At 33.8% G+C, this 11,513-nt stretch overlaps 2 protein-coding genes across 2 annotated transcripts; one reads left to right on the top strand and one right to left on the bottom strand.

Annotated features, from left to right (window-relative positions):
- Window positions 1-3,672: 3,672 nt before the first annotated feature.
- LOC113295417 lies at window positions 3,673-5,148 on the top strand. The gene has a single exon (XM_026543758.1). The coding sequence runs from the start codon at window positions 3,673-3,675 to the stop codon at window positions 5,146-5,148; it is 1,476 nt and encodes a 491-aa protein (XP_026399543.1).
- A 4,836-nt stretch (window positions 5,149-9,984) lies between these two features.
- Window positions 9,985-10,563, bottom strand: LOC113295416. Its single transcript, XM_026543757.1, has one exon. The coding sequence runs from the start codon at window positions 10,561-10,563 to the stop codon at window positions 9,985-9,987; it is 579 nt and encodes a 192-aa protein (XP_026399542.1).
- Window positions 10,564-11,513: the final 950 nt, after the last annotated feature.

Here is an 11,513-nt window from a genome sequence, read left to right as displayed (position 1 = left end):
TTTACATGGATTTACCTTCTTGGAATCGGTTATACCACACTTCCAAAAAAGTTTAGAATTGGTTCACCTATATTCCACGATCATTATGTGATTGATCAAATATCAAATCACATACATGGGTTCAATCGGTTTTACCAATCACTAGAATCGGTTACACCTTAATATGGAAACACTTGTGGTCGGTCACACAAGTTACCAGGACCGGTAAATCAGTTACCATGGTCGGTTACATCAATTACCAGGACCCTTTACCATATACTCACGGTATTACTTGTGATTTGTCACACCAGTTACCAGGATCGGTTACACCAATTACCAGGACGGGTTACACCAATTACAAGGATCGATTACACGACTTCTCTGTGATCGATCACACCAATTAGTAGGATCGGTCACACCAATTACAAATATCGATCATACCATCCCATGATGATTACTTAGGATCGGTTACACTAATTAATACTCACTCTGTCCCACTATTAATTGACCTATTTATTTTTAGTTGATTTTATATAATTTGATACTCATGTTTGTATTCGTTATGTAGGTGTTTTAAATTGATTTTCAATGATATAAAATTTACGAATATCCGTTGTATAGTTTGAGAGATAAATCATTTCTAAATTGTACTACTAGGTCAATTAGTAGTGGGACAGAGGGAGTAAAAACTAGTAATACAAAATCATAAGTCAGGCATTGTGATTAGTTATACAAAGATATATAACATAGCTAAGATCGGTTCTACCATCTCATACATGTTGGTAATCCAAAGATATGCAATGAATAGTCGTACCAATAAGCCTGGCGATTTTCCTTTCGATTCATAAAACAAGTTCATGAATGTACTTCTTTTAAACAAATGTAAAACATTGTTTCCTAGGATGAAATCTTCACCATAACCCATTCACATAATCATAACAATATATACAAGATTATGTCGATGTCATATCTATGAAGTTCAAAAGATAAGCGTTATACTTGAGAGTAACGACCATGTCACATCATTATGGTAATATATACTCTATGTACAATATATATAGCTTCGAAGTTATGTTTTCAATATAGCACGACTTGAAAGATAGTTAGGAATGAAAGCAGTTCAAGTCAATATTACTAACCTCAAGAGGATGGATGATGTGGTCGTTGTAGTTCGCTTCGTTTTCACTTCCTCCAGGTCTTCGGAGTAATACTTGTATGTCTCAACTTTCCTAAACTTTCTAGTCTGACCTAAACGAAGTTGACTCCAATATACAATCAAGCGACTTTAGATGAGTTTTGAGTCACTGAAATATGACAACCAAACTTCACATACCAACGCTTGATGAGTTCAACCGAGATATGCTCTAACACTACCGGTCCACAAGCCTAATTTTTTTTAAAGCTACATATTGGGATTTACCTAAGCTATTAACCTAGGCCTGAACATAATCCTTGTCTACGGGTCAGATCCAAGCGTGCTTCGATGAGTTGGAGCAAATCTAAGCTCCTCCCTTCATTACTCTTTCTAATTTTACGCTTAGTTTTACTAGTTTGTTCCTTTTGCATCTTTAATTTTTATCTTTTACTTTCAAGGGGTTAATATTAGTGTTTTTCCTATCATTCATCGGCTTCTCCATGTCGATTTTAAAAATCTTTTTAGCTTTTTGCACCTATAGATATTCTTTTGTGTTTTTTGGATGGTTTTTCAACTAAAATTGAGTTGATCGGAGAATTTTTCGATAGAATCTAGAAGTTCGAGAAAAAAGATCAACATAGGATATTGGAGTTTGATATCAACTGTAAAAGAATGGGAAAAACATTTCCTCTTCTTGGGAGCATGTCTCCTCGGAAAAATATGTATCTAAATACTTGGAGTTTACTTCCTTACACAGTTACGCCATTTTGTTTTCTGTTATTCATTTTCTCCTCGAATATACAAAGTGAATACTTCAACGACTCTTTTGACTTTTTTTCCTCAGCTTATTATTTGGAATTATTTGTTATAAAGTATAATTTCTACAGAATAATAGGTTTGGGTAAAGAGATATTATATTATTGATGATATAATAAACTATTATTTTGCATTTAAATATTATATTAGTATTTTAAAGAAAAATTCCTTGTTTGGATGTTAAATAATTATTTAGATTGTAAGCACAATAACGACTAATTTTGTAGAAATATAATAGTATTGACTAATTACAACACAAATACAAGCTTCACAAGTATCAATCATACTTCAACACTTCTTATTGCAATACAACAACGTGATTCCAGTTATTTAGTGCACTACGAACTATTAGGGACGAAATAAAACTTGATTTGAGTTTTAAAGAAAAACAAACCAATATCGAATCATATTTGAGGAAATTTTATACATATGAAATCCATTTTTTATTTTTTTAATAACATTATTATTTTATATATTAATCGGGGCCTATTAATGTTTAAGGGAAACTTTTGAAATATATTATTTTATGATTTTATCGAATTTATTTATTTTAGCTATAAAGGTCCGAGTCTGGACTGGAAAACTTTATTATTTTAACGAAAATATTATATTAATGAGTATTAATTTTTAATTTTTTTTATTATTGGATAAAAAGTATTATTATAAGAAACTAGTTGGAAGCCTAACAAGCTAAGCTCCAACATCATACTACTACATTAGTTAAACAGGTTGTCATGCTAGCCTACCAACGAGCCTCATGAGGAACCAGACAAGGGAACCGAAATGGATAGGGAGGCTGATTATTTCCCAAGGGGGACAAGCTAACTCTACTTTCCATGTCAACTTGTATAATATTGCGTCGTCGGGGACTCGATTCTGGGACCTCCTAGAACGCATTAAACCTCTGAGGAACGGGGCTAGTATTATTTTAAGGAAATTATACTGTATTTTATTTTATTTGGCCGTTTATTGTCTTCTTTTTTTTGATAACTGAAAATTTTATCAGTCCTTCTAGACGGACCGCGTTCCTGAACAACGCAAAAACAAGATTCTCTCTTTCTCTCACATTTTTTTTTTGTGGATTCCGCGGGCTCGCCGAGAACAATAGGGGTTCCCGTTTTTCGGATTGGGTTTGTGTCTGATTGTTTTGGTGTGGTTTAAATTCTCGGTTCACCAAGAATTTTTGAAATTTTATTAATGAGTGAAGTTTTGGTCTCCTACCAAGAGACTACAAGCTGAAATTTCAAAATTACTAAAACTTTCAAAAGATATGCCCAACTCTCTAGCTGATTTAGCTAATGCTTCCTGACTATCGTCCCGATTTCCAAAATCAAAAGTACAAAAAATAAAGCTAAAGATAAATGTTTTGATCTCCTTTATTTTGTATATGAGATTTGGTTTTTTTTTTAGAGAATAAAAAAATTAAGTAAAAAAGACTAAAATTTAACCGTTTTAGTATAAGAAATGGGGAGATTCCACGTGCAAAGTGTAATAAGAGTGGATTTCATGCGGTCAAAGTATGACTCAACCAACTTAACAGCATTTCACCTGACATGGCAACAAATTTCTCTCACACCAGGCTTCTCCGCTTCTCCCTCTCTATAAACATTAACTGCCTCTTATCTTAACAATGGCGCCACCAAAACCATCTTCTTCTCCGAAATACCCTTATCATTTCTTCTCCTGTTCCTCCTCAAACCCTAACCAGAGAAACAGAGAATTCTCTGGGGAAGATTGCCATAATGACGTGGCTATCTGACCTAGGGAACAGAGTAGGAATTGGAATTGGAATCAAAAGGGGAAATACCCAGAAAAATGCATTCACACCATTAGATAAGAATCCAAATCTAGGTATTCTAGCATTTGAAACAGCTAGAACTATGTCAAGGCTATTATCAATATATAAGTCTCTTACAGATGAAGAAGTTTTGAAACTACGTAAAGATTTAATGAGATCAGAAGGGATATTATATTTGAATTCACGTGATGAAAGTTATCTTCTTAAATTAGCTTGTGCTGAAAGAATCGAAGATCTTGATCGAGTTGTTATTGCGATATCGAGATTAGGTAAAAAGTGTTATGATCCTGGTTTAACTAAGTTTGATTATGTCTATGCTGATTTGAAATTTGGGCAGATTGATTTAGGTAAGTTAGAATTTGCATCAAAAGAAATTGATAAAATTATTGATAAAATGGAGAAATTTATATCAGCGACATCTTCTCTGTATACCGGGTTAGAAGCTCTACATGAAATGGAAGCAACCGAGCGGAAAATGAATCAATGGAAGAATCAGAGTACTGCGCTTTCTTCGAAGTCGAATACGGTTATTTTCGATCAGAAGTTGTCCTGGCAAAGACAGCAAGTTAGGCATTTGAGAGATGTTTCTTTGTGGAATCAAACATTTGATAAAATCGTTGGACTAATGGCGAGAATTGTTTGTATTGTTTATGCAAGGATATGTGTGGTTTTCGGGCCGTATCATTCTATTCTTCCAGCGGTTGCAAAAGGTAAACACAATAGAGGTTATTCGCAACCTATAGCTGAATATGATCATAAAGAACAACAAGTGATGATATCGAAATCAGGTCCGATATTAAAACCTATATCAAAACATGGCTTAGTAAGGTTTTGGAGTAGAGAATCGAAACCGGCACGAGATGAAAATATTGGATTAGGAATGGGGTTTAAAGAGAATCCATATATTGGGTTTTCAGGAATTGGAAAGCCGAGTACTAACTTAATGCAACAAGCTTCATCGACTACGGTCGGAGGTTCTGGATTGGCAATGAGATATGCAAATGTAATAATACTATTGGAAAGATATTTGAGTTCTCCATCTTCTATAAGTGAATATGCAAGAAAATATTTATATCAAATGTTACCTGATAATCTTCAAGTTCGAGTAACAACGAAATTAAAGAATTTGTTAAGAAAAGAAGATGAAACGGATTGGTGGGATGATGATTCTCTTGCACAAGGGTTAAAAGATGGGTTGAGTGTAATATTAGGGTGGCTAGCTCCAATGGCACATAATACAGTTAAGTGGCACACGGAAAGAAATTTCGAGAAACAGAATTTTGACGCCAAACCTACTTTTTTGCTGATACAAACATTGTATTTTGCTGAAAGAGAGAAAGTTGAAGCTGCCATTGTTGAAGTTTTGGTTGGTCTGAGTTGCATTTGTAGGTATGAATTAATGTGTCAATATTCTGTGTGAATTTTGAGCATTCTTTTTGTTTCTCGAAAGCTAAGTTGGAGGGATTTAAAGAAAGAAATGAATTCCGTTTTCTTTAGTTCTCTTGTATTTTCGTTGATTTGTTTTGTGAGGGAGGGTTAGGGAAATAGATTAAACAGATTTAGAAAGATAAATGATGTTATACTTCGACATATATCTGTAGTCATTTTTGTACATAAACTGATCAAAACTTTCTCCTATTCTTTTTCATTTTTGTTGCTCAATTAAACGAGTCGGGTTACCACCCGCTTGGCAAGCTCCAACTGGTAAATATGTGCATACACAAACTGTTTTAGGATCCTTGGATTCTCACCATATGGATGTGTTTCCTGTGCCAAAAAAGAACTATCTGAAAATGTAGGGGTACCAAGTACATAACCAATTTTTTCGTTCGGCAACATGCATGGACAAAACCTACTACAATTGCAAATAGAATATTTGAATGATCCTTGATAATATGTATATAGAGTGTATATCTCTAATATCTTCTCAATTAGTCTGTGAACCTAATTGTTAAGAAGAGTATTTGAACAATCTCAAAAATTAACATCCAAGATCAATCTAGTCGTATCTAAATAATCCAATCCGGAATTCTGTCTAAACTTGTTATCTATCTTTCAAAATACGAATTTTATAAGAAACGAGTCTCGTAATCGATCATAATTAGATGGACGTATCTACTAAGATTGAATACGCACAACTTGCGTAAATCCAATTACAAATATAAACAATATAATGCGGAAAAGGAAAAAGACAAGACACCAGAAGTTTTGTTAACGAGGAAACCGCAATTGTAGAAAAACTTCGAGATCTCGTCCAGATTTGAATACCAAAATGTATTAAGCCGCTACAAACACTAGCCTACAATAATGTTTAGGAATGGAATGTAGTTGAGACCGAACCCACCCTCCAAGCGATTCAGTTACAATCGTGCTCTTAAGTCTCTTGGATCTCGCAAGGTTTTACCCAATTCATTCCCTTAGCTGATGTCATTTACATCCTAAGAGTTGCCTCAGCCGAAGTGAAGCCTTTTGATACCAGTCGACCTCTAACAGATAAGTCTTTTTTATTTCCGTTTAGATCAAAGATCAAGGTGAGGAAATATGTTTGCAATAGGTACCGCTAGCAAACCTCACAAATCTGAAACTTAAGACTCCCGAAGAGCATACTAGATTCTTAACCACCTATCAAGAAAAATCTTCAAAAGATCAATTAAAATCAATTTTCAGATATCTATCTTGAGGAATCACAAAGTCTGAGACGAAGAGAACTTTGCGATTACTATCTATCTTGCCTGAAAGATATTACGAAAACCTTGACAATATAATCAAGATCAGGATACACGAACTATTAAGGTAAATATAGTCGGACCTGACTTCACGAATTCCCAAAGCGAAGTCTTTTAGTCATGGATTTAATTATGTTGCTTAGAAGAAACCTAGGTCTACATAGGATGACTCTACAATCAACTAGGACACAAATTTTCAGGGATTGATTTTCTCAGTTGAAAGAACATCTCTATTTATAGTTTTCAAAGACCGAGGGTTGATTAGAATTCAATCTAAAATAACTTGAGAATCAAGTAAACACTTTTAGGTTTTGAATATACAATAGAAGAATATACACTAGGAACCAGTTCAGGAACCGCGTATAATAACTGTCCGGTTTGGAAAATATGCCAAAGAACTAAAAGCAAATTTTATGTTCATTTAAACACATAAGAATTTAATCATGATGCACATACATAAGTGTTTGAGTGATTAATGAAGTCTTAGAAGTGTTTAAGAAAGTTCTAGCAATGCTAAACATATTTTAAAAAATAAATCTTTGAGCATATGATAAAATCTTCTGGGATAGTTGGAACAGCGGTTCGTGAATTATTAGGCTTGTTCATGAGTCAGAGTGTAACGGTTCATGAACTGGGTTCGCCAACTGCTAGCGTATAATACCAACTTCAAGAATTCAGTTCACAATGATCCGTGAACCGAGTTCGTGAACTATTACCATCTTAACTCACGGTTTGCGAACTGGTTCGCCAACCTTCCTGTATTTCTGAAACTCAGATATCTATGGTTTGCAAACTGGTTCGCCAACCCACCCTGAGCATAAATATCAGATAGTTCAATATTTCTCTCTTATGATGTTTGAAACATTCTCGCGTAATAAAATCATTTGCATGGAAAATTTTCAATTGATCCAAAAATTAATTCAAACAATAAATTGCTTAGAACTAGTATTATTAAAGGTCGTTGAACATCTTTGCTACATTTATATTTTGAGATTTTTAACAAGACGAGCTTGACTCGAAACTTCTTCTTTGTAAATCTACTAGAAGTCATACGACATCGTCTCAATAGATAGAATGGTAAGACAATGAGAAAAATAGAATGGTTCGGTCTTCACATACCTGATACAGAAGTTCTTCAAATGTCTTCGTCGACCTTCAGTCTTCAAGGGTGATGTCAACCTAGTCCGAGACTTGACTTAGTAGACTAGAAATCGAGATATAGTTTTGATCATCTAACACTGACAACAACCTTGTGATAGCAAAACTTGTGGGTTCAACCGAGTATTGCTCTAAACTATCCAATATTTTTTTATATTAATTATCGTTGTGCTCAAGAGATATTGAGTACCCTTGATGCTGGATTCTCTCACTGAATCCAAAATAAAGATAATAACGATCGATTTAAGGAGTGGTTTACAATTTTCCCAGGTGCTAATACTCAAAGGCAAAAACCTATCAAACTTGAAAAAATTGTGATGTGTTACATATGGAAAAGTAAATGTACTCCGGTATTTGAAATATCCTCTCACCAGCTTCTATGATAGTTCACCAGATTAAGATTTACATCATATATTGAGAGAAAAATCTTGCAAGTTTTGTGGTTAATAGTCATACTAGGTCTATTACAGTTAATAGAAATATAATAATTTTAACACATATGGTCTAAGACTAACTCTGAAATCTTTTGCATGAGAGTGTGAAAACATGATAATTATCCCTCTGACATCCGTTGATCAGGAAGAAGCTGAAGCATTAGGAGACATGCCATTACTTGGACAATGGAAATGAACATTAGTACTTGCAGTTGGAGGGAGATAATATCAATATTGTGGCAACTTTGGACGGAAGTGTTTCAGCTGTGAAGTGGATAACAAATTCCTTCATTGAGTAATGCTTAAGTTTAGTTTCTGTTTGACTCTTGGAAGTATAGTCATATCCTCGGAGAAGCCAATAATTTGGCATATATTTTGGACAAAAAAGCATACAATGTTAATTCTAGTATGTGTTGAGTTTTTGATTTTCCAATTTGGTTACAAGCCTCTCTTGAGGATAACTTTGTAAATTAATCTTATCAATAAATTCACTTTGCCTAATTAATAAAATAAAAATAGATATGACTAGCTCCATATCTATCTTGATATGAATATTCAAGAATACGATAATATCCGGTGAATATTTATAATTGATATCGGTATCCACTTACATTAGGTTATTGGATATCACGTAATATCTAATAACTATTCGATCTATCACAAACATCCATATGGTTCAATTTGTAGGTAATGACTTTGTTAGATCAAAACTGTTTGAGGACCTATTTACAGCCTGGATGATTTGGAGTCTGTAAAATCTATTTGGGGCCTATCACTACGTGACAAAATAAGACATTTTGAAGTAAAATGAAAAATCCCTTAGCAAACTATTTTCCTTAATGGATAATTTACTCATGATTAATTAGTGTTAATTAGGGTGATTAATAGTATTTAATCAAGTTAATCCTGAAATCAACTAACGTTAATTCATCATCAAAAATTGAAAAACAAATTGTTTTTTTATTTTTTTGACAGAAATCAACCCAGAATAGGTAAGTCTTCATGCACCCATAGATCGATTCTGAGTTGCTGTTTTAATTTACCAAGAACACCAAGAATCGGTCTATATTACTTTCCACATAACCCAATTATAGGAATTGATAAGCATGATATGTGCACATATACCAATTTCAATAACTGCACAAAAAGAACCGGTTTATATGAGTGCTCATTTAATCCGAGTCCAGGTTAAAAAAATACACAAGCAAATTGGGCATTTCTTCCACTAACAATCGGTTTATATATACATTTACATGAAACGGTTCTAGCAACAAAAAAAATACTGAAAACACAATATAAATCCATACTCGAGTTAAGAGTGCGTATGAAATTGTACTTATTCTCAAATTGAGTAAGAATCATACTCTATTTGAAAATAGGTATGAAGTCGAACTCATTTTCATTTTCAGTTTCAGTTATAGTATATGCCCATTTTCAATATACTCGTTTTCAATTTGGGTATAACATTTGCATAAAATTTTCTTTCTTATTCAATCATACTCCACCTACTGTAGCTTAAAATTAACAAAAAAAAAAATGGTTAGCATCGTTATACATTAATATGAATACATATACCATTATGGTTGATTTTCGGAAAAAAATGATGAGGAAATTTCCATAGAGTCATAGTTAACTTATTGATGAAACTCTCTTAAAAGGAATGTGTTCAAGGGATTTGACTCAATAACTCGAATTATTTTTCGCTGAAAAAATATTTTGAAAAACCTATAAAAGAAAATTAATTAATTAATTAACCCTGTGTAATTCATTCTTGTTACAAAATAAATTGGTATTATTAATTAATTAATTTTTTTAATACTTTTGACACGAAACGCAGGATTAATGAGACCCCAACTAAAACCAAACAAAGAAACAGTCAAACTAAAACCAAACAATAAAAACCCCGAATCAACGTAGACTCTAAGGTACTGTACCAGCTTAATCAGAAGCCAGAATCTCCCTAAAGTCAGGGGAGAAATCCTCAATAACAAGATTAACAAAAGTTTTTTTTGGATGAAGCTTAGTTAGAAAATCCGCAGTTTTATTCGACTCCTTATAACAATGGATGATCTTCATAAAAAAAGTTTTATTCAGCAGTATCTGAAGTCTTCTCCGTATCTGATTATTTCCCCAAGGTGGCTTGGGATCAAGACTATTAAGTAACAGGCACACAATCAAGGAGTCAGTGCACAGATGAATATAACGAGCTTCAATTCTAATAGCTAACTTCAATCCCAAATAAACTCTCTGAAGCTCATGAGTAATAACATAGAGGAGCAGTGATCCACCATAACTAACAACCAAAGGGTCCCCCAAAGAATCCCTGACAAGTGCACCAAACCTAGCAGTCACATCCTGTTTAGAACCATCAGTATTTATAATGATATCATAGCCACTAGGAGCAAGCCAAGTACACTGAATAGGTTGTTTAATGACAAAATCACAATCAATCCTCCATCTATCAGTAAAGTCTCTATTAGCAGCAGTATCATCAGTTCTTAGATTTTGGGAGCTCATCTTTATCCTGACCTCATGAAAATACTATAACTGACAACCTCCAAGGAAGAGTATTTAGAAGTGAAAGCCCTGGAATTTATCTTCCTCTAAATATGGTAGATGAACTTATTTAGAATCAACCTTCTAATAAAAGAGATAAAAGACTACCTTTAAAATGTTCAATGCACCACAAAATCTCCTCACTCTAACTACTGCATACCTCTCTACAACACCTCATCTTGATAAGAAAACCATTCCAAATTCGAGCAGAAAAAGGACAACTGTGAAAAATGTGACTTTTATTTTCCACACTCCCATCACATAAAGGGCAGGGTGCAGTAGTCATAAGACCCCACTGCATCAAATTTTCACTAGTTTTTAACCTCCACTGCAGAGAAATCTAGGTGATAAATGAATGCCTTGGAACATGGTACTTGAACCATACTAAACAACTTCAATTTTTCCTCTCTCTCCTAGTAGTTAGATCAAGATAAGTGTCTTTCATGGTAAAGTCTCCAGATGAACTAACAAACCAAACTTGCTTATCTTCTCAGAACTATCAAACTCGCCATAGTGATTTGATTATCAGGATATTTTCATTTCCCGTTATCAATAAATTCATTCACTTTGCACTCTGTTAGAGCATTGCTTGGTCGAACTCGCATGCGTTGCTATCTCATGCATGTTTGTCAATGTTAGTGATCAAAACTATAAGTCTTGATTTCTAGTCTACTATAGCTAAGTCTCGGACTAGGATAGAAAGTGTAGTTGAGCTCAAGGACTTCATGGCGATTCATCATACAAGAAGAAGAACTACTCAAGGAACCGGTGGAACTTCTCGACAAAAAGGTATGTGAAGACTTGAACTTATCTGTCACTCAAAAGTCTATCTACTCTATCTCCTACTTATTGAGACAAAAATTCGTATGCTATATATAGACTTAGATTATACACATTTGGTATTTCGAGCA

This window comes from Papaver somniferum, chromosome 7, assembly GCF_003573695.1.
Source record: "Papaver somniferum cultivar HN1 chromosome 7, ASM357369v1, whole genome shotgun sequence".
Taxonomy (NCBI): Eukaryota; Viridiplantae; Streptophyta; class Magnoliopsida; order Ranunculales; family Papaveraceae; genus Papaver; species Papaver somniferum.
This window is presented reverse-complemented; position numbering and strand designations above follow the sequence as displayed.

Bases quoted from the DNA above. Each gene is read 5' to 3' on its own strand.
- LOC113295417 (XM_026543758.1), top strand. From the start codon at position 3,673: ATGACGTGGCTATCTGACCTAGGGAACAGAGTAGGAATTGGAATTGGA.
- LOC113295416 (XM_026543757.1), bottom strand. From the start codon at position 10,563: ATGAGCTCCCAAAATCTAAGAACTGATGATACTGCTGCTAATAGAGAC.